Source organism: Podarcis pityusensis, assembly GCF_964106645.2.
Source record: "Podarcis pityusensis genome assembly, chromosome: 14".
NCBI lineage: Eukaryota > Metazoa > Chordata > Lepidosauria > Squamata > Lacertidae > Podarcis > Podarcis pityusensis.
Window position 1 is genome coordinate 43,484,308 of NC_138039.1, and position 24,205 is coordinate 43,508,512.

Below are 24,205 nucleotides of genomic sequence, written 5' to 3' on the forward strand. Positions count from 1 at the left end.
AACAGAAATAAGACTAGGCAAAACATTTATTTTGACTACGTTGACCTTGTCCCAGAGACAGTTGTGTCCACCTGTCAAGGTCTAACCTTGCTTACACAACTATTCTTTCCACTTTTACCTTTCAGTTTCCCAGTATGTTAAGGCTGTAGGATGCAAATAAAATTACCAGGAATCACAGAGGCTTGGGGGTAGGATTTTGTTTAAGGTCTTGAGTTCTGATTTAGACCAGTTAATGCTATAACTCAAGAGCAATCCACATTATCCATGTGGTTTGGGCAGGTATCATGCTTTCCGAAAGTAGCATGTCATCTACATATAAGAAAATCTTGTGCTCCTCTCATCCAACGTACATCCCCTTGATGCAATGGTTCATACAGATTGCACAAACCAGTGACTCTAAGCAGAGATTTAAAAATAAGACATGGAAGAAGGCAGCTTTGCCCAGTCTACATCTCTAAAGCAAAGGAAGAGAGGACTCTTTTAATCATCACTCGCAATGTGGGTACCAAACAGTAAAGTTCCACCCAAATTAACATTTCCCAACATACTAACCCAAAGGCCTTCTATGCACTAGTGTCTGCAAAGGGCCAGTGTACTCTAGTGAGTGCTTTCTCTGCATCTGGCAAGATGAGTGCTGAAGGGGAATCCATACATTTATTCAGAGTTACAAATATCATATTATCAACCCCCAGGTTGAGTTTTAGAACTCTCACCTGATTTGGGTGGTTTAGGGTTGCTATCGCCTCCTATAACTTATCCTCCAGATCGCTGTAAAATTTTATCAGCATTAATCAGCGACATTGGCAGACAACTTAAACATAAAGTACAATATTTGCCTGGTTTAAGAAAGAGATGTGTGCCTTATATAGGGAGAGGGGTAAGACTTCTGTTCTACAGCTCCACAGTAGGCTGAAAGTAATATTGGTGCTACTGCTATATGCCTTTTCTACCATTCAACTGGAAACTTCTCCAGACTTGGCTCTTTATCATTTTTCATTTGCTTAATGAAGGGACCTGCAAGAAATACTAACTGGTCTGCATTCAACTGTGGCAGCCCCAGCCACACAAGAAAAGTCAGTTTGCTGACACTATAATTCAAAATAAATTAAATTGAGCACTAATTTCCTTTGGTGAAAAATGTGCCTTATTATATTTATCTTGGATTAGAAGAATGTGGCTTTTGGGGGGCAGATGGTATGCCAATAGCTGGCTGAGATGGCATGTTCTTGCAAGAGATTAGAAATATATTCAATGAGTAAGGTTTTCACTCTCTCACCCACACTTGGCAAGTCATTTCTTTCTGTTTTTAGGGGATAGTGTGGCCACACAAAGACTTTGCTGGCGTTCCATTCTACTGCATAGGATATTGTGGTGCCTTTCTACAACCCCTCCTTGGAATTTAAGTGCTAGTGGCAGTTCTGCTGCAAAAGCTTCTTGAAGGAAACCAGATTACCTGTGTATTGACACATTTTAGTCTGGGTTTTGGTTGAAGTACGTGTTATAAGGAAGTTTCCTATATTGTTGCTGCTTGCCTTTTGATATCTCCCCTCACACCATTGGAAACCTAGCTGCATATCTGGAGTTCCTCAATCGGATCAGTTACAGCAGACAAGTACAATGAAATACAGCTTCCCCACCACTACTGATACTCACTTCCAATGTGGAAGAGTGCTAGGTATGCTCTAAGTCACAGACTACCCTGGGCCCGGTATGAACAGAATGGGTCCCCTAGAATATGCCTCTTGGCATACATTCAGCAGTTCTCTGTTGAAAGCCTACTCTAAGATTAAGATACAGGAAGTTTGCATATCATTTTCATGAATATATGGAAGCCCAAACCACAGCTGGTAGCTTTTAATTGACTCTTTAATCTGGAATTAACTTCTAATGTAAAAACTGCGACAGCTGCATTAGAAAAGATTTTAAATGTACTTGAAAACACACGACTATGTTTAGAAGCCTTTCTATTTGCCACCTTGAATCTGAGCGCTTCTATTTTCAGACTTAACTAAAAAAAGGCATACTTCAAAAAACCAAAACAGAACCTAACCAAAGAATGTTTTCTTTAAAAAATTGATTAAGATTAGATTCTGAAGAGCCCACTCCTGTGGAGCATTGGAGTCTATGTTTGAATAATGGAGAATTACAGCACAACCCACATTTTATGTCTAATCATGACTTGTGGAATATATTAATTCCACTGTCCTGAGGTTGATCTGGAAAAGGCACTGAATCATAATTTTCAGAAATCAAAACAGGCACATCCATGTTTATCAAACTAGGATACTGATATCTTTTCCAGTTCCCCACAAATTACAGGTTATTAGGCAAAGATTCCAGAATCACAATGTGTTAAATTTGCACCCAATAATGTTGTACAAGAAATAATAATGAAATTATATTAGTTGAGTTGAAAGGGAGAAAGCTAATAATTGACAACGTTCTTGCTCCTGCTCCCTTTCCCAGCCACTATTTTGCATTTTTATTTACTATTATTTATTTCGCTCAATAATTGCTTCCTATAAAACAGCCCAAAGTGATTTAACAAGAAAAACATTTCATCTAATACAGGTACTAACTGGAAAAAAGCCTCTAAATTCCTGTTGAAAAATGGTTTTCAATGAGTGCTGAAAAAACAGGACCGGTCCACCCATGAAAAGGGTGAAGCAGCTGCCTCCAGCAGTGGAAGTCCTAGAGGTGGCGCCCCTCTTGCCCTAGTGGGGTACTTCCCATTCCTCCTCAAATGGTAAAATGGGATGTGTGGCCCTTGTGAAAGGTTAAGAGTGACAGCACCTGCCAGATAGGCAATGGCAAGAAGTTATAAAGCAGAGTGGTTCAACACACAGCCCACGGGCAACATGCAGCTCCCAATGCCTTTTTTGGTAGCCCTTGGCAACATTTGACTCGCACCCCTAACACCTGTGCTGCCTGGCTTTGGGAAGATTTGAGGGATCTGACAGGGTCCTTGAGTCTTCCTGCCTCCTTCCTAAAGTCTAGTTGGCACTTTCTCAGCTTAGGGAAGGAGGACGGAGGGCTCTAGGACCCTGCCAGAGCCTCATGCCTCCTTCTCAAAGCCCTCACTTAGCCATCTTTGGGAAGGCAGTATGAGGACTGAGAAGGGAATCAAGTTTTGGCCTCGCTTCCCCCCTTCCCCATGCGGTAAGGCAGTGTGTGGTCCACAGGTTCCCAGTCAAAGTACTCATGGCCCACTTGGTATGAAAAGTTGGATCGCCCTGTTCTAAAGGACAGGTGTTACCACAATAAAAGCCCACTTCCTACATCATACAGAACACATCTCCTGATGAGGGGATATTTGCAGAAGGCCCTCTCGGGCAGAGCACAGTGACTGGGCACAGAAGGGGCAAGACTGCAAGGGGCAGATTTCCTGGTCCCAAGCCATAGAGGACTTTGTACACAAATACCAGAACCTTGAACTGTTGGCTAAATGGCAGCCATCTGAGGCAGCATCTTGCATCTCAAAGCTGCTATTTAGTGGTAGCTGAGCCTTGGACAGTGGTACCTCGGTTTGCAAACTTAATCCGTTTCGTAAGTCCATTCTTAAACCAAAGCCGTTCTTAAACCGAGGCGCGCTTTCCCCAATGAGGCCTCCTGCCGCCGGTACCCTTCCATCTTTCGGCTTCCGTTCGTAGATCAAGGTAAAGTTTGCTAACCAGAACACTACTTCCGGTTTTGCGGAGTTCATATACTGAATAGTTCATAAACAGGGCTGTTCTTAAACCGAGGTACCACTGTACTTGAGATTGTATGGCTAGCATCATTCAGTAGACGTACTGTCATGAAGCTCAATTTAAACAAAGAAACTTTTGATTATAGCTCCTAAGTTCTTGCTAAATGACAATTCACTGTTTTAGGTAACTTTCTAGCTAACGTGCACAATTTTAAAGCTTCCACAACTTATTGAATTAAAATTGGAGTTGCTTAGGGCACATACACGGGGTGGGGAGTTGTTTGCCCAACTCAAATTGCTGCACAATGATTGGTATACAACTATTTTCAGTCCGGTCTTTTTCAAGTACAACTCCAATGACAAGAACATTGGAATCAGCATTACAAGCAACTTTTGATTGATTTTAATTTTAATACGTTCTCCAGGGACCATGACGATATCTAGTTGCAGGAGGATTTACAGAGTGACTTGTCAAGGTAATATGATGGCTTGGATTGGTGGCACAATTTTATGGTGCCTTCTGTATCGTTCCTGGAGGATGGATCTCAGAATGTAGTACCAATGGCCTTTTAGGTTCTAGAAGGATTGTCTTGTTCCATTTGTTATTCTCTCAGCCTTTCATTTAATTATTTAGGTCATCTGGAGTACAGTGTTGTCAGCATGCTCATCACTCCTCCACCCACACTCTTTCTACCTAGTTCCAGGGAAACTGTGGCAGTTCTGAATCCATCTGAGGTCAACTGAGGACTTGATGTGGCCTAACAAATTAACCTTAATCCAAATAAGATGGAAGTACAGATGGTAGGAGGGAGGGCAGATCTGGATAGAGGTACTAAAACAGTTCTAGAGGGGGCGGAACTCCTCCTGAAGGATCAAGGATGCTGAAGGATCAAGAACACCAGGTCTTGACCTTAGTCCCAGACAGACAGGTAGTGTCTGTGTCCAGAAGCACCTTTGCTCAGTTTAAGCTGATGCATCAAGCACAGCCTTTCCATGGGGGTGGGAACCATGATCTTGCCACATTCCCTGATCACATCTAGATTACTAAAATGTGATCTACATTATGCTGCCCTTGAAAAAGAAATGTCCAGAAGCATCAAAATGTGATAGTGATGTTATTGACAGGAGCCTAGCCTTTTGACTGTATCACATCAGTTGCATTATCTCCCTCCTCAAATAAGAGATTTCTCAAATATACATCTGTGTTTAGTCTTTTATAGCAACTACCGAGGTAATAATGATCCATAGGATTCTAAATCTTTTCATACCTTGTGGAAAACTGTAGCGACTCCCACAGTTAACAAACCATAAACTCTTTGAGACAGCATGAAACCTTACTGTTTTTATTTAAAGTTTTCTGGGCACAACCACTATAACTCAACTCATTCTGCCCAAGCTGCAAAGATACAACTGAAATCTTGCCGCTTAAGAACATACTATCCTTACCTGGGGCAGTGTTTTGAGAATTGCTTTTAGCATACCTGCAAACCAAGAAGAGTATACAGAAATACATGTAGACATATTGTGATATAGAACTTTGGGGGTTTTTTTGCCCAAAGAAGTCAGTCACACTTATTGGTGATTCCATTGCCAAGTCTGTTAATGTTGCCCATGCTTCAGACAGAAAGTCCACTTTAAAATATTATTCTGAGTGCCACCTGTACTTTATCACCTCAAGTTTAACCATTGCTTTAGCAACAGCAAAAGTTAAAACACTGCAAAACTGCTCCAGTGAGATAGGGAAATGTCACAAGCCCCAGCCAATCAGCACTGAGCACAGCCTGCTGCTGAAAACTAGGAGAAAGAGTTTCCCCTGAACTTGTTCTGGCAAAGAATTAGGTACACGTCACATGTAGCAAATACACTGTCAAGAGTTCAGCAACTCCTCTTGTGTGTACATCTGCACACAGCATTTGCTTGAAAATACTTAACTGGAAGAATACAAAACCCACACTTCACCATAGTAGTTTTCTTTACAAAGAGGTTATTATGAATAAATATCTGGCCTCTATTCACTTTTAACAATCATTAGTGTGCTATTCAAGGGACTTGTGCTCGCTACACATTTTTGCCACATTTTCTTCCTACAAGACTCTTGGCATTACAATGATCAGAGAAAAAGAGCCTCATGGGATTTTAAGATTTCATCTTGCAAATCCTTTTGTAGAGGAGTCAGAGAGTCAAAGTTAAATCAAGCAATTGCTACCAAGTTTTCAGGGAATTGCTTTTCGAATTAGTTACCTTTGGATTGAACAGTACTATAGGAAGTGTATTAAGCATTACAGGTGACTATTTCTGGAACAGGTATGATCTGCCTCAACCTATATCTAAAGACATGAAAAATGTTCTTATCAATATGATCTAATAGTTCCTAATAAAACTAAATATATACATTGTATAGGAAAGATGCTTGTCATATATAGAAAAGATAATACTATCACCAAATGGACTAAACCAGAAATGGGAGGAACCTGTGGTTTTCCAGGTGTTGCCAGCACTTGGAGGGGTCAGTCGCCTAGGAACAAGTACACTGCCTTGGGCTCCATGGCAGAAGGCAGGTTATAGATGTAATAAAGTAAAAACACAATTCGCAAATGATGTAGAGTCTAGAAAGCAGCATGGTTAGCAGAAAAAGAATGTAACTAAAGCAAATGCAAAGGTTTCTGAGGAAAGGAACCATTAAAATAAAATAACTGGAAAAAGAGGGAGGGTAACTGGCTAACCATAACAGATGATGTGACACTGGAAACAGGTCAGTGACTTGAGGCTAATGCCATTTTAGATTATATACACAAGACAATAATTTCCAAGACTAGAGAAGTAGTAGGAGGCAAAAGATTAAAGCTTCGGTAAAAAGTCTCCCATTTTGACCACGACCAAAGGGCAGGTATGTGAAAAAGCGAAGAAGAAAAATAGTTCAATTGGAGTGACGGTGGGAAGCATTACCCACATTCTGAACTGGATTCATGTCATCACAAAGGTGTTGTAGTATCAAACTCATTGCATGAATAGTGACAGAATGAGACCATTCAGGAATGGATGGAAACTGGTAGCAGAGAGGAAGAACTGTTGAAAACAGAAAAAGATGCAAAAAAAATTTCTCTTCCCCTAGAAGCCCCCCTTTTGCCCTACAAATGATGCAGACAAACATTTTGCTCAGGTCTAGTACCATGTTCACTATTGGTTTGTTACCCTCAAATATGCAATTTTCATGTGATGCAGAAACCCTTGGTCTTCCCTCAAGGTAATAAAGCAGATCACATCTCTACAAACCTACCATCAAAACCAGAGTTTTCCCAGGAATCTTTAGTTTATCCTATTGGTCACTAAGGGCATGTAAATTATTTAAAAACTACAGAGGATGTTAAAGAAATTCCTAATCATCATGATAATTTACCACTAGAACTATCATATTGCAGCTTATGTAAAAAGAAAAAGATGCATTGGAAAATGGTAGCATTTCCTTCCTTGGAGATTTTCCAGAAAAGTTTGGGCAAACATCCACCATGAATGGTTTAGATACAGATGTTCTGCCTTAGAGCAAAGAATGGTCTTCATCAGAGACAGAAACATGCGTTCTTTCAAATGTTGCTGGTCTCCTAACTCCCATCATCCCTGACCACTGGCCATGCTGAGTGGCGTTGATGGGACTTAGAAAGCCACAAGTTCCTTGTACCTGGTCTACATATACCTTCCAACTCTGTGAGAATTATATAAAACCTAAATTGTATAATCTATGTGTAAAATGTGAAAAGATACAGATATTTTAGCTTGAATTCATATATTTTATTGTATTTATATCCTGCATGATTCAATCAATTTCTGAAACTAGCAAGCCCATTTCTTTCAGTTACAATGCATAAGCTTGCATAAAGGCAAGTATAAATTGATTTGCAATGACATTTAGGAGAAATCCCCTGTGAAAGTTTGTGAGAAACAGAGCATATATACATACAGATCACTAAACAAGGGTTTGTTGCCATTCAGTCTGGCTATTTTAAGAGATACTGTATCGTAGAATTTATAAAAAGGGACGCGGGTGGCGCTGTGGATTAAACCACAGAGCCTAGGGCTTGCCTATCAGAAGGTCGGTGGTTCAAATCCCCACGACAGGGTGAGCTCCCGTTGCTCGGTCCCTGCTCCTGCCAACCTAGCAGTTCAAAAGCGCATCAAAGTGCAAGTAGATAAATAGGTACCGCTCCGGCGGGAAGGTAAACGGTGTTTCTGTGCACTGCTCTGGTTCGCCAGAAGCAGCTTAGTCATGGTGGCCACATGACCCGGAAGCTGTGCACCAGCTCTCTTGGCCAATAAAGCGAGATGAGTGCCACAACCCCAGAGTCGGTCACGACTGGACCTAATGGTCAGGGGTCCCTTTACCTTATATCATAGAATTTACCTTTAAATTGCCTTCCTCAAAAATGTATTTATTCCATTTCTAAATAATTTCCCATGAAACATGTACAATGTACTTACATATTTTATTATATTTATATCCTGCATTTTTGCCATTATGGAATGCAAGGCAATATGTAAGGATTTCCCATCTCAGCACTGACCAGACCTAGACCTAACTTGCTTCTACAAAGGAGTCCATCATGTGCCCTTAGACCACAAGTGTGCATATACTGAGCAATGTTCCATAAGGCGGCCATAAAACTGCTATTGTGTTTCTTTCTAATATCTTTAATTGGCTGGCCTGATTCATGGAGAATTTCTTGTAGCTTTTTCTTCTTCATATGAGTCATTCTGAGACTTTATAACTAATTTGAGAAGTGGTAAAAGCTCCCAGAAGTTCCACAACAGAAAGACACACACACATACATTATTTTTATTTGTTTGTTTATATAAAGGAAGTTGTTATAGATACAGATAACTTCAAACAAGACAGCATAACATTATAGAGGAGTCCACTATAAAAAGTGCTAAATCAGGGCTGGCCCAACTATTAGATAACTGCCTCAGGCGGCATACTGGGGGAAAAGAACAAGGAGCTGGAATAGCAAGTGTCGAAGGACAGAGATGTATATGCAATGTGGCCTACCCTGTATCACCATCCCATTGCCACTTTGACCTAAGATTCAACTATCAGTCCCATTAACTTTTGTACATGAAAAAAAGTCCGCCATCATGTCTCTGACCTCAAGGCAAAATCTCTTGGACCAACATTGGGTGCTTATGGGAACATTATGGCCTGGCCCAGTTATTTGAGCACACTCCAATATGCATATAGAACTCCTGTGTGAGTGGACTTTGCTTTCTTCTAAGGAAGTCAAATGGCAACTCTGTTCATGCAAAGGAATGGGCATGCAGAGTTGCCCCACTCACTAAATGGAACAGGAAAACTGTTGCAGGGCAGAACTCTTCATTGTGCACACTGAAGCTTCCAAAATGAACTTCAAACCTGAGCACATGTCCGCAGTGACCAGGGCTACACCCTCTCAAATTTACCATAGTCTTCTATGGAGAGAGAAACTAATCAGGTGTATGATGCACATGTAGAACCTCCCAACACCTCCCCCCCCCCAAAAAAAACCCTTGAGAAATCCATGCTCCTGTGCCCCCTTTCTATTGCAGGATGATAACTTGGTTTTGGAACTTATTTATCTATAAATACGCTGGATAGCTTTAAAGAATAGCTACTCTGAAAGAACCTTCAGTCCCCTTTGCTATCCCTAGCTGCAACATTCTTTCGTAGCAAAGCATAAGATTTTCCTAGACATAAAAAAAAAAAAAAAATAGAGCCCAGTGAGAACATTCTTCTTCCTTCAGAGGGCATGTTAGATACCACCATGATCACATAAATCAAATGGTTTTCCCTTTCTAGGCTATCAAGAGATGCTCCAAATACAACTAACAACTGTGTTACCAGGTCACAATTAGACTCTTGTGTTTCTCAAAAACCTCATCTGACTCACAACACCATTGGTGAAAAATGGTGTGGGGGGCTTTCAGTGTTTTGTTAATCTGCTTTGCAGAGCAGTAGCTTAAAAAAGGTACATACCACCTTGTTTAATTCCAAATTATTACTGTTTTTTTTATTAGTATCATTAAAATTTGCTTCTCAAAACGGCCAAATGGCTGGGTGTTATTTTTATAACCTCTCTTTGGACCAATGCAACCAAATGGCAAGAGATGGATAATGCTGTATTTACTAGCACTAGATATACTAGTAGAATAATGTAATCATTTCCTTGTGTTCTGAAAGAACTTTGACCTATATGAACAAAAAGCACACACAAAAGAAATACATTGTCAGCCAAGTCTTCCATTTTCACTGTGAACAATAAAGCAAGCATTATGCCTGGCTATTAGTGGGTCTTCTATGGCAAGTAATATACATCTCTGATATCCAGTATAAAACGCCATATAACAGGGAGGATATGCCCAAAAATCTGATACTTTTAAAGTTATTCTGAAAATCTTTAGTTAGTTTGAAAAGGTGTATTACTGGAATACTACAGGAAGAGAAAACATGAAGCCATGCAAAATATAAACTTAGTATATGGTAGTATAATTTTCATGGCATTAAAACTGAATGAGCTTCGTGATCAATAATGGAGCTGTTCAATAATCAAACACACACAGACTAAATTTCACTACCTACTACTGGAAGTGGCTTTTTTTTGTGGTAAGTTCCTCTCTCACATATCATTTCTCCTTTTTCCTTTCCACCTTTGTTCGGAATCAACAATTAAATGATTTTCATTATTGTTTATCACCACAAGTGAGTTCTAAAACTGTCACAAGGAAATTATCCATGTGTAAGATTTCCATGCAGACAAAGGACAAACTGCAGCTTATAGCACCAAGTATACAGAATAGGGAAGAGAAAAGAAGAAAAACAGTCAGGGTTCATAAACAACTTAAGAACATTTAAGAATTACTCCTTTCTTTTTACACACCTTCTCTGTGCAGCCCTTTGTTTCCGCTGTAAACCATACTGGAATCGGGCGGAAAAAGTAGTTGCCTTCTGGCAGCAAAATGGGCTACACTGTCAGTATCTCGGGAATCCAGATGTCTGCAGTAGCTAACACAAAACTGTTCAGCTTTGGCTACATATTCAGCCTCTCTGTGCAAGACATTTTTTCCACAAAGAAGGCAGAGTAAGAGTGCACATAGCAACAGAACTCGCAGCTGATTGGACGGAAGGCGTGCTTCAACCCTTCACTGCTCACAAGGTCTACTACAGTTTCCTGTCTGTTTGGCAGTAGTATCATGTTTTCTTTTCTCCTCTTATGAACCCAGCTGTGTTTGGGCAATTTGAGAGCAAAGAAAAGCAGAACAACAAGAAGCAGGGCACACTAAATGTGGCACTGAGTGTTGCTATTATTACAGTTCAAATATAAAAAGATAAATGGCATTTTTAGCTCAACATACCCAAAATGTGTACATATGACAAACACAAGACCATTTGTTTTGAATAGTAGTTTTGCTCACAGTATGTTAATAGTTAAAAATGGGGGAAAACAACACATACACTGTTGAGAAATGTCAATTGATACTGCTATTTCTATTTCTACTCTATTGGAAATTATTTCTACATGTATATAAAGTTAATAAAGTGTGTTAAAGGTTCTTCACATTCTAAACAGCCAGGATTTTTCCAGAGTCAAAGACTGAGGAACAGAAACATGCCCTCTCAGTGTACAGAAATTTAAGATTTTAAAATCACACAACTTCATTTACCATGAAGTCTGTAAAATTTAGAAAGTGTTTTCACACAACAGTTGCAGCTTTTAAAGCAGGCATCCCCAACCTGCGGCCCTCCAGATGTTTTGGCCTACAACTCCCATGATCCCTAGCTAACAGGACCAGTGGTCAGGGATGATGGGAATTGTAGTCCAAAACATCTGGAGGGCTGAAGATTGGGGGTGCCTGTTTTAAAGTCACAGTGCCAGATGGCCAGGATGAAGAACAAGCCTCTAAAATTTGGTTGCGGCTGAGAAATCATATCATCTTTGCTACAGTACCTAGAAGGCCTAGGGCTGGAGTAAGGAACCTGTGGCCCTCCAGATGTTATTGGATTTCTAACTCCTATCATCTCTGATCATTGGTCAAGCTGACTGGAGCCGGGGTTCAAAATTAGCAGATTCTCCATTTGTGAGCACCTCAAAAAGTCTGGGTGCCATTTTTTGCACCTGACACTCAAGGATTACTGAAATGTTTGTGCTTTGAAGTCTCAAAGTATATGTTGATAGACAATATGTTAAGAAGTTTAACAATAAAGAGTAGAGTATTTGAGAAACTGAAGTATGGCACCAATATTTTTATTGTAAACACCAAATTAAACATGTAATAACAATTTCTGCAAAAAAGTGATATTAACAATGTGTCAATTATGTGAATTGCATATTAATTCATGCTTATCAAAATAATAAATAAAAAGTGTTGCCAACTCTCACATACCCCGTGATGACGAGACATTCCGTTTTGGTGCCCACAACCCAGGTCCCAGAAGCCATTTGGCTCCTAGCTTCTCTACCCCAGTTTCTAACACTGGCTGGAGCAGATGACAGCTTTCCTTGTGGTACAAGGAAAGAAGGGCCTTTGTGAATCTTTTATGTCCAAGGCATCAGAAGATAACAACGGGGATGGGAGAATAATGCTAAATCACCTTCAAAAACCTCTATCTTGTTAGGATTCAGTTTCAATTTATTGGGCCCCATCCAGCCAACGACTGCACCTAGGTACTGATTCAGCACCTGCACATCCTCACCTAACTCAGTTTGTAGAGAGAGAGAGAGAGACCTGGGTGTTATCAGCATACTGATGGCAGTTCACAACCCATGTGCCATAAAGTTGAAGAAGTGTCACTCAGTGCTACTCTCCGATAACAACCCCTTATGTAGAACTGCTGCAACACAGTGCCTCCAACTCCTATCCCAATGCATCGCCCCAGGAGGATATCATAGTCAGTGCTATCGAACATGGCTGAGTGATCAAGGATAATCAATAGGGTCACACTCTCTTGTCTCTCTTCCAGTCAAGGTCACTCATCAGAATGACCAAGGCTGTTTCTGTCCCAACTCTGACCAGAACCCAAACTGTAACAGAGCTAAAAAAAAATTTGCTTCTTCCAATAATATCTGGAGTTGTACTGCCACAGCATCTCAAATACTTTCTCAAGTAGCAACCAAGCAATAGTTGTTGCAACAGTGTGGCTGGTACACCAGCAACATCCTCACCTTGTCTCTTTGACACAAAACCAGGTATAGACCCTCAAACCCGGGCCCATGAAAGGCTTCATGATTACTGTACTCAGGTTGTCGAAGCTGGGTCAGATCAATGATCCAAGTCACCTAGAAAGTTTATGAACAACACCAGTCCTAGGACAGAAACCTGCAGCACCCCACATTACTTTTTGACAGGGTAGTGAGGAACATTTGGTGGTCACTGTTTGGTCAGTTAACTAGTAACATTGTCTAGCCCGTACTTTACTAGCTTCTCCAGAAGAATATCATGGAGGACTTTGTCAAAATCTTTACTGAAATCAAGATACATTACATCTACAACATGCCCCTGATCCACCAATATCGTAACTCTATAAAATAAATAAATAAATAAATAATAGTCTGGCATAAATTGTTGAGAAACCCATGCTGGTTCTGAATAATCAAAGCATCCCTTTCCAAGTGTTCGCAGAACAACTGTTTAATTATCTGTTCTAGGACCTTTCTTGGTATCGGTATGCAGCTGACTGGTCGGTAAAGTAAAGGTAAAGGGACTCCTGACCATTAGGTCCAGTCGTGACTGACTCTGGGGTTGCGGCGATCATCTCGCTTTATTGGCCGAGGGAGCCGGCGTATAGTCATGTGGCCAGCATGACTAAGCCGCTTCTGGCGAACCAGAGAAGCACAGAAACGCCATTTACCTTCCTGCCAGAGCGGTACCTATTTATCTACTTGCACTTTGACGTGCTTTCAAATTGCTAGGTTGGCAGGAGCAGGGACCGAGCAATGGGAGCTCACCCCGTCACGGGGATTCGAACCGTTGACCTTCTGATTGGCAAGTCCTAGGCTCTGTGGTTTAACCCACAGCGCCACCCGCGTCCCGACTGGTCGGTAGGTCAATATAAAATAATGGCGAATGATCTCTCATTCTAAAAAAAGCCAGAAATATGTTTTAGCAATAATTTTTAAAAATAGATTAAAGAAATAAAATTATAAGATGGTACCTTAACAGACTGCAGTAGACTTTTGATGATGAACTGCAAATCACCCCTGTATCATACCTGCTGATGTGAATATCACACTGCAGGATATACACATAGAAAAACTGCAATATAGTGGTACCTCGGGTTAAGTACTTAATTCGTTCCGGAGGTCTGTACTTAACCTGAAACTGTTCTTAACGTGAAGCACCACTTTAGCTAATGGGGCCTCCTGCTGCCACCACGCCACTGGAGCACAATTTCTGTTCTCATCCTGAATCAAAGTTCTTAACCTGAAGCACTATTTCTGGGTTAGCGGAGTCTGTAACCTCAAGTGTCTGTAACCTCAAGCGTATGTAACCCAAGGTACCGCTGTACAGTCAAACCTCATGTTACATCCGCTTCAGGTTACGTCTTTTCAAGTTGCGTCCTGTGGCAACCCAGAAGTACCTGAATGGTTTCGCTGCCCGCACATGTGCAGAATCTCTCAATTGTGCTTCGTGCATGTGCAGAAGTGCTAAATTGCGCCGCATGCGCAGACGTGGCGCTTCTGGATGCAAACGTTTCAAGTTGCAGACATGCCTCCGGGATGGATTACGTCCGCAACTTGAGGTTCCACTGTACTGTCCTCCCAATAGCATGGAAAGTAGATTGCAATTCCACTTATAGCTTACAGCACTAGAAGCCACGTATCTGGAAGCATCCTGCTTGAAAAAGGACAAACTAAAACTGGTTAAACAGCCTCTTCCTTTAACATGTGAATCAATCTGTGTCAGAGCTAGGGACTAGGTGTTGCTGGACTACAGATCCCAACATCAACCATGTTTACTGGGGCTAATGGGGATTAGGAGTCAAACAAAAACTGGAGAGCCACATGCTCCCCAGATCTGGTCTACACAGTGGTCTGAAGAATATTTTAATTCCTAGGCATAAGAGTAAATTTGAAAGCATCTGGGTAACAGAAAATGAGTCACACACATTACACTGTCATGTGAATTATGAGTTTCTTGCCCATTATTGTTTGAAGTATCCGACTCATTACTATTCTAATTATTTCAACTTATTATTAATTTGTTTTTAATGTTAGCCTTCTTGTTTATTTTTATTTTTAATTTGTTTGGTGCTTCCCACAATCAAGAAAGTCTCAAAGTATAAACACTAGGTGAAGTCATGGTTGTTGTTTTTTCATACTATTCACTCTGAAAGTGACAGATCAATATCAAGTCCGATTGCTCCCAGAGGCACTTGTTGCATTTTCATTCAAAGTCCAGTGTGGCACAATAAAAAACTGATTTTCAGAACTGAAATATTAGAGTGGTTTCTGACTAGATCATGTTCAGAGCCGGCCCACTGAAAGACAGTGGACAACTTAAGTCCATTGGTTTTTCAATGGGTCTACTCTTGAGTATGGCTTATACCACTCATGCCTTTTTCTACCAACAAAGATGGTTCCATCCAAGGACTACAACCATGAATCCAGAATTGTGACAGGACTACTGCCATAGATCCAGCGAGGCCTCATATAAAGCCATAAAAATTAATCAACTACAAGGATGCACTGCTGAGTGGAAAGAGATAGGTCACAAACTTAAAAGCTTAAAATCCTAACTGAATAAATTACAGTTGCCATTTCCATTTTTACTTTCAGTACAAGATGAAAGCACATAATTACTACTTTATTATAGTTTGTACTTCACTTAAGATGTTGTCTCCAGTAAATGCTCAATTATATTTTAATCCACATCCTCCATTTTCCACCCAAGATTCTTCTTCATCATCAAGTTTTCACTTAATCTTTGATTACTAATAAAAGGTCAGTAGTACTAACAACTATGCAATTTTGTTTGGCAGCAACAGAGCAGGTGAAAATTAATTAGGAACCGAAACACCAGAAAGTCCTTCCTCTACACACAAAAAATCAGAGCAACTTGCAATTCTTTTGTGTCTGTACACTATACACTACAGTGGCACATCTGTTTTTCCCATAATTAAGGCTAGATTCCCCACATCATTATCCAAACCACCATGCAATAAGATTGCCATCTGAGCCATCTTTTTCTAGGATTTCCTAATCCTCACATTTCTTATAAAGTAATCCAACAAACATCACAGATCTCTCCCTTATATTTACTTTTCAGGAGTACAATCCAATAGCAAGAAAAACTGCCAGAACAGCTTCCCTGCTAGAACAGGATGCAGCATCACTACCAATTCATTGCCTCATCCCTGCATTTACCTGCGGCTTCTATAACTAGAAGCACAATTTAGGCAATCTTCAGAACAGCTGCCGCCACCCTACTAAACAGGAAGTAACATCACCTGGAGCACATATGCCTCTTGTTTATTATTCATCATCCTAAACTGAATTTTGCACCTCTTATCTGCAAAGATGAACACAATCCTATGCATGTTTACTTGGGAGGTAGTCCTGCAATCTTCAAAACAAGCTTACTCCCTGCTAAATCTAAGTAGAACTATCAAATATGCCTGTTGGCTATTTACAAAACTCTCAATCTACAATTACAGAGTTTCGAGTTGTATGTGATAAAAGTTGGAGATGATACATCAGTGGGCTGGAGTCAGAAAGTTTCAGTTGTCATAAGCAGTTTTACTTACAAATTAATGGGACGTATTTCCAAGGAAGGAGCTTTAAGGCTTCCCTGACACATGACAACAAAAAGCGAGTCTCCACATTTCCACAGTAGGTAAACCATCTATTTCCAGCAACATCTGAAGATGGGTGATAACACTGCCCAGGACTTGTTATAGATATGCATATCCACTTCTCCCCTTCAAATTACTAGATATAGTAAGTAAATTGGAACTAGTTTTTTGTGGAAAATATTGTTTTTAAGGTGTTTCTATACAGTTTTTCAGGTGGACCTCACCACGCAGCTTAACAAAAATTACAACAACAAGCATCAATTTTTTAAAAAAATTATTCTACTTCTTCTCACTCCTCTCAGGGCAAAAGTGTCATTCAGACACCCCTCTGGCGACAGTTGGAGGAGGGAAGGGGCCCTATGGGAGATGAATGGTGACAAATCCCCAAGTTTCTTCCTTCTCCCCTCAGGGCAAAATGAATTAGGCTACAGTCTTATACCCTCATATCTGGAAGTAAGTCTCCATGAACTCAATGAGATTTCTGAGTAGAAATGTATATATATGACTGTGATGCTGTCAGCGGTACTTTAAAAAGTGGTTAAACTTTGAATGATTTAAAAGCAAAACAGCAATATTGGCAGTTCCCCAAGCCTGGAGACTAAGATCTACTAAACTCAGTGATGCTTAAGGGATGCAATGGAACACTATTTACTGCATACCTTAAACTTATATAGTACAAGCAGTTGGGGGGCAGAGCGCTCTCTCTGACCCCTCCCCCTATCTTATAAAATAAGATACCTCATACATTTTGAATATGTTAACCGATGCCCTTTATTTCAGAGCCAAGTTTCTAAACCTCCATCAACCCATCTTTTCTGCTACCAAATCAATGAAAATGCTTCTCAGTGTCACTGACAGAGAATTAGTAATAAGTGCCCCCTTTCATCTGAATACAGGAAGTTATCAGATTCACTAGCACATTATTTAAAATCAAGAGTTTCATTCTATTTTTACTTCTAAATGCATGTTTTTCTACCCAAAATCCTAGATCGGACAATCACTTTGAACTTAAGTTCAGCTATTACTACTACTACTAATGAAAAAGACAAAACTGCTACTGATTAACCAAGAATATCATCTGGAGAAACAAACAAAACATTTCTCCTTTATAGTCAAGTGCAGCACAATTTTCCTCCTATCTGTCCAGTATTAAACAGACTGTACTGCAGCTTAGTTAAATGCTCTGCTCATCCTGTGTCCTTCACTATTAATTTGCAACTAATGGAAGCAGGTGATTTCATGCTTCCCTGTGGTGCAGCTGCTGTTGAGTGGGGGGGGGGGGGATCACATGTAAACATTTGCATGATTATGCCTTCATAACTGCATTGGTAGGATGAATATGGCATTTAGGCCACAGTTTAACCCTTTGTAGATGGTTCACAAAGAGTAACAATTTGTGGACAGTTAAAACTATGTGCATTGGAATTATAGTCCTTATTTGCTTTCAAAACTGCAACTGGCACTTAAAGTTCCAACTTCACCTTGCTGTTGCGAAAAGTAAGGCAATTTAAAACACATTTTCTTAATGTTACACGGCCTGATGTGTCTCAGAGACATTATAATTTCAATATATCAAAAGTTGTTTTCTGCAAGAAGTCTTCATTCACCTTTATTTCAACTGCATTACACTGGCTGACTACTCTACAGCTATCTCACCATAAATCACCACTGTCTCATATCAGATCTATTGTGCCAAAGCTTTCATAGTGTGAAAGGAGTTACAAATACTGAACTTCTGCTTTATCTCAGTATATTTAGTAATTCCTGCTTTCCCTTTGAGTATTTAGGCTGCAAACCTAAGAGCACTTATTGGGAAGTAAGTACCATTGAATAGTCAGCTTTACTTCTGAGTAAACATGTTTAGAATCATATTGCACACGACGCAACTGAAGTCAAATAAGGATTCTGCAAGTAGTTGTCAATACACAATGCTCCTTTGTTTGACCGTATCCCACCAGTTTCTTTTCTTTCAAGATCAAGCAGTTTTAAAACAGCCATGACACATGTACTTCTGTACATTCACTTATTTAATATATTAATCAGAAAATAACATACTTTTTGTAACAAAAAAGCATACTCAATAAGCAAGCATCTCAAAAAACAAAGCACTTCCCAGGTAAGTGCCTATAGGATCACAGCCTTGATACTTTTACACATCCTCAGCCACTTTAATATATAATCTTACATGCCTGAAATGATTCATATAGTAACTGACTGTGTATTTAAAGTTATGGAAGTACAATACAGTATAGCAAAGATATTACTCCCGAGTGCTCATTGCTCCAATGTGAGATATGAAATTTAACCTGCAATCCTGCAGATGCTTGAGACATTGGTAGTACTTACTTCTGAGTATACATGCATAGGATTGCACTGTTCACTAAAAATAATGTTCAGGCTAGTTACAACAGTGAAATACATTATTGCAAGCAATAACTAATGATGAATACACAGTTAACATTAGAAGTCAGGACTTGCTTAACTCTAGTGGCGTGAACCATTTTTGCAATAGCTACACAAGTTCTGAATCAGTAGAACGATGCTATCTGACCCACTGAATTTAACTACTAGCCACAAACACAATTAAAGGAACTAGAGCAGATTCTACTAGAAGTGGTCAGGAGAATATAAATAGAATGAAAGTTTTAGCTGCTTTGCGTGAGTTTCGATGCTGTCCTAACCTGTGTTTATATCATCCATTTATACAGAGATTGAGTTGCTAACAAAATTCCTGATAGCAATCTCTGACAGATTTTTTTTTCATGTTGCAATTGTATGATAATAGCCTAAGCACAACACTGTTCTGACATTTAAAATGATCCTCCCAGGGCAAAGGGTATTTTTCACAATGAGTTTCTGTCTTCCAGTTCTTGATTGATGAAGTAAACCCAGCTCTTTATTGACAAAGTCAATCCAATAAATTTTCACAACCTCCTTAAAAAAATAACACTACAGAGACTAACAATAATTATCAATTTCAGGCATTAATCCTTCCAAAACCCTCACTCTTCCCCCCCCCCAAAATGGACCCAGTACCCACCTCATCACAATATTATCACCACCCATTAAAAAAAACCATTTATCCAGGATAAAAATGTTAAGCATAGGATTTTTTATTGAATCATTTACCTCGGTCAGGCTTCATTTTCAGTCCAAATCTTTCTTCTTCTTCTTCAAGGAAAAGGGGGGTGGAAGGGCTTATCAGGGCTATTTTCTCTCCCTCTTCTTTGTAGTCTCACTAATGCTGTCTGCAGCTAATTTGTCTCTCTCTCTCTATTTTTGCTATTGTTACAGGAATAATACAATAAAAATCCCCCCCCCCCTTATCCTTAACAGCTCACAAAAATCTGTAGCAGCTAGGCCTCCTCCTGGCATTTATTGTGGTGGCAGCAGAAGTCTGCTGGGAGGGGGGGGGAGCTAGACCCGGCCAATGCCTGCCTTCTTCCCTCCCTCCTTCTCTCTCTCTGGATCTTGCCAGTGTGTCCTTCTTTAACACGGCGTCTGAACAGGTCTATTTATAACCTGCCTGGGCCAAAGCTCAGACAACAAAAAGTTAAAACTTCCCCCCGACGCGTATGCAACACACTCGCCCGAATCAAAAGGCTCTGAATCACAGAGCTCCAGGGCAGGGTCAACCCAGGCTGGAGTCCATTGCGTTTTACCTGTTCTACGGAGCCAGGCAGGAAGGAGGAGGAGGGAGAGGGAGAGAGGGCAGAACTCCCGACCTCCTTCCCCCAAATTCCCTGCTCGCGCGCCGAGACTAAATAAAAACAGTCTGACAACAGCCGCCGAGGCTCATTGTCATAAAAGGAGGGAGGGCTTTAAAAAAAAAAAGAGGAGGAGGAGACGACGGGGAAGCCGCGCAGCGCAATGGTCCACTTTGTTCCTTAAGTCCTCGGAAACGCGCAACAACAAAAAACCTCGCGCCGTTCGTGGTAAATTAAACAGCACCTGGATTGAGCTCCGCGCAAGGAAAAAAAAACAACCACCACCTTCCTCCTCCCTTTTTCCTTGGCTCGGCTCGACCCTCACCTTACACAACCCGGCCGAGAGGGGAATAGAGGGGGAGGGAGGAGAGAAGAGGAGGGATGGAAGGCGACTTCTTCCTCACCGCCCCATCGCTCAAGTCCCGTGTCAACGGCAACCGCCAGCCCCTTTCGGCGCTCCGGGCCCTCCTAGACACCCGCCTCTCGCGGCGCGAACACCCGCGGAGATCCCGAGGCGCCCGAATGTGCCTGACGCGCGCGGCGGCCAATAAAAGGCTCCCGGCTGCTGCTGCTGCTGCTGTCCTCCTCCTCCTCCCACTCGGCCCCTCACCTGCCCCGCATGAGCCTGGCTCGCAGTCCCGCTCTCGCGCGCACCTCAGCGGGTCAAGGCAGGCTGTCGCAGCAGCAGCAGCCGCCGCATCGCTCCCGCTCTCTCTCTCTCCTCCCCACAACCCGCGGCGACTCCGGAGAGGGAGGCGAGCGGACACCCGCCGCTGCTGCTGGGCCTCCTCAAGCCCTCACGCAAACAACGCGGCGGCGGCGGCGGCGGCGGCGACGCCACCCGGACCTGCCCGCCTCAGTCCAGTCTCGACGCGCAGGCTCTCCCTCCCCGCCAGCCGGGCTGTTGTTGCTCTCGCGGCGGCTGCCGAGGGTTTTCCATGACTCCGCCGTGCCCTCCTCCGCTGACTAACTCTCCTCCTCCTCCTCCTCCTCCTCCTGACACTTCTCTGCCTCCCAGCCAAGCGGGCCGCCGCCGCCGCCGCCGCCACACGCTCCCCAGTCACGGGCTGCGGCGGCGTCGTGCGAAGCGGGCAAGGGAGGAAGAGTTGGGCAGGCAGACCCGCAGGCGTGGAAGCTTAACGCGCGAGGCAGAAGCGGGGTGCGGGGAGAGTCGCGAGGGTCTCTGCCCCGCCTCCCATGCCCCGCGCAGCTCTAGGACTCTCCGGGAAGCCTGCCTCAGCCGCCCCTCTCCTCGCCTTCCCAGGCGGGCATCCCTCCCTCCCTCCCTCCGTCCGCTCCCCTCCTTCCTCGCCGTCGCTATCTGGTTTATTTTGCCTTGTCAAAAAAAAAAAACCACCACACACACACAAAAAAAAAAAACACGGCCGACGTCACGTGGCCCGCCCGTGGCCAATCCATTTGCAAGCTGCTCTTGCCTTCCACTTGTTTCTAAGCCTGGCGAGGAACTGCGTTGTTATGGCAACCGAAGCCCAAGTAAAAGTTGGGCCTGTTGAGTAGTGAGAGACCAAAACAGGCCCTGTATGTTTTTCTTATTTATACAAACGCACGCACGCACGGCCGTATTCCCAGGATCATAGGAGAAAAAAACTAAATGCCGATGGCGGCTTTTCCTTTCCTACTTTTGTGGGTTTTCGCCTGAAGCTGAACAGAAGTTGGGAAAGTTCTAATGCAAACAGTGTTTGCCGGTGCAAAGTTCCTCAGTCTGAGCTCTTAACTTGGGGCAGAAGTCATTGTTCTTTAACTTCCTTACTCCTACGTGCAAAAATCATCCAGACTTCCCATGCCCTCTTCAGTGTCAGGCTTCATTGGGAAATCTTGACGTGAAATAAAGTCCTCATTTTACATGCAATCATCTCTTCTCATTCTAGTTCTAAAACCCAAACCTTGGGGGTGCAATTGCACTCTTTTGCTGTACTGCTTATACAGAAGTAAACCTACTGTGTAAATTCTAGAACGTTGTCACTTGCATAATAGTGAACAATGTCCTCAAATTTCAGCTGCTTAGCATTCAGTTTTCTTTCTGTTTATAAAAAGGGTACTGAAAAGACATGGAGCAAATAAAAGCCAGAAAGTCCATTGATTGTTTTCCATAGAGGTGTCATTGAGTTCCTGCCCGAAAATAACAAAAACTGATGCAAATGTAGGTGATCAGTTTTCTTTTTTGAAAAGCGAAAAAGGACCTGGGCCAAAAAAAACACCCAAAGAAATCATTGTCACTGTGGTGATTTCCCCACCAGTTAGTATTAACATATTGGAGGTTTTTTAATCTCCTGTGGTATTTTTCAAACAAAAACTGATAGCAGTCTGAATTGCCTTTCTGCTTTGGGACATTTTACATCTCCAAGATGCACTGGAATTTAACCTGGAGTAGAAAAATGTCTCAGTTTTTAAAATAATGTTTTGTAGGGTAGGTTGGGGTTAATTGCATTTGACATCCTCTGAATAATAGTTTTGTGTTTGGTAGCTCTGGAACACTTTACAGAGAAAAATGAAATGGCATAGACAGCCTGATTCTATGCATCTGAAGAAGGTATCTGAAGAAGTGTGCATGCACACGAAAGCTCATACAAAGAACGAACAGTTGGTCTCTAAGGTACTACTGGACTTCTTTATATATTTCTGATTCTATGCATGTTTACGCAGAGGTAAGTCTCACTGACAATTCAATCTTATGCAGCATTTAGCACACATAAACCTATTAAAATAAATTAATTCAAGTTCACCTAACTCTGCATAGGATCTAAAGGAATTAACTGTGCATATATAAATCAAAAACACCTTTCTACATGGCAACATGATTTCCCCATTGATGCTATCGAATCAACAGTACTGCTCAACATCACACAGCAAAAAATTAAAAATCTTGTGTGCCTATAGTTCCAGACGTGTAGCACTATTAACTAGACGAAATGTAAATAATATATACATAAACGGCAATCCTAACCACTGTTACCTAGGAGTAAGACTCATTTTTTTCAATAGGTCTTTCTTATGAGTAGACATTGTTAGGATTGCCCTGATAAATATCTGATTCAAAAATCCAAATTAGGATATTAGGCATCACATGTATTTTTTGTGGAGGTGGTTGGGTGGGATGAAACATACTTGGAGTGTAGGAGCTGCAGTTGTACACTTGGAAACAATTGTATTTCAAAGGGAGATAAGGAGAAGGGTTGGGCTTTATCTCCTGTGGGACTTTTCTTCAAAATGTGGTAAACAATGTACCTGACTATCTAAGCCCTCTTCCCCCCATTAACTCCAATCCAATCTAAAACTACCCAGCTGTATCACTGCCCTCAGGGAATGCACAAATTGCTCTCTCCCTCTCCAAAACTGCCAGCTGCCCTTTGGTGTGCATATGAGAATCTGCCCCCTTCCCTCAGCTTACTTTCTCCAAAGTTTAATAGGTATCTCACTGCAAAAAAAAAAAAAGAAAGAGCTTTCCAAGTATAAGGAGACAGACTACTAACCACTAGCTCCCATTAATGAAACATCCACTGAGGATCATCCTGGGCTATTTACACACCTAACAAAGAGGGATTGAAGCAGCCCTATTCATCAGTGTACAGTATTGTGTTTCACTTCGCCTATTTGCTCCTCATATGCTGTAGCAATTTTGAAATACTGTTACAGGGTTGGAGGGTTACTTTTGATGATGGCTATGAGGCCCCTCCAGCCCTGTGGTTTGTTATCTTTAAGATGGGAGTTTGCAATAGAAAGGACCTCTGATTTAATCAAACCAGGCTCTTTGTTAAGGTAAATATGCTCTTCCAGGAGGGCGTAGGCCTCCATCCCTCACCTGACTGGGTGCCAGTCATCTTAGGGGTAGTAGAACAATAGGCCAAGAAGTACCCACAGTCTGGGCTAGACCTGGGAAAACACAGAAGTTTGACTTGCTCGCCTTGCTAAATACAAAGCTATGACTTGGGGGACCCCACTAGAAACCTAACAGGGAAGTGGCGTCTCTTAGAGTGT

At 41.7% G+C, this 24,205-nt stretch overlaps 1 protein-coding gene across 1 annotated transcript in view; it reads right to left on the bottom strand.

Annotated features, from left to right (window-relative positions):
* The window catches only part of ATOSA (atos homolog A), a 48,675-nt gene extending 27,144 nt beyond the window's left edge, over positions 1-21,531 (bottom strand). The window contains exon 1 of the mRNA XM_080980328.1: positions 19,632-21,531. Within this exon, the coding sequence (XP_080836454.1) occupies positions 19,632-19,647 (16 nt within the window). The 5' untranslated portion in view covers positions 19,648-21,531. The remainder of the gene's footprint in view (positions 1-19,631) is intronic.
* Between the last annotated feature and the right edge of the window lie 2,674 nt (positions 21,532-24,205).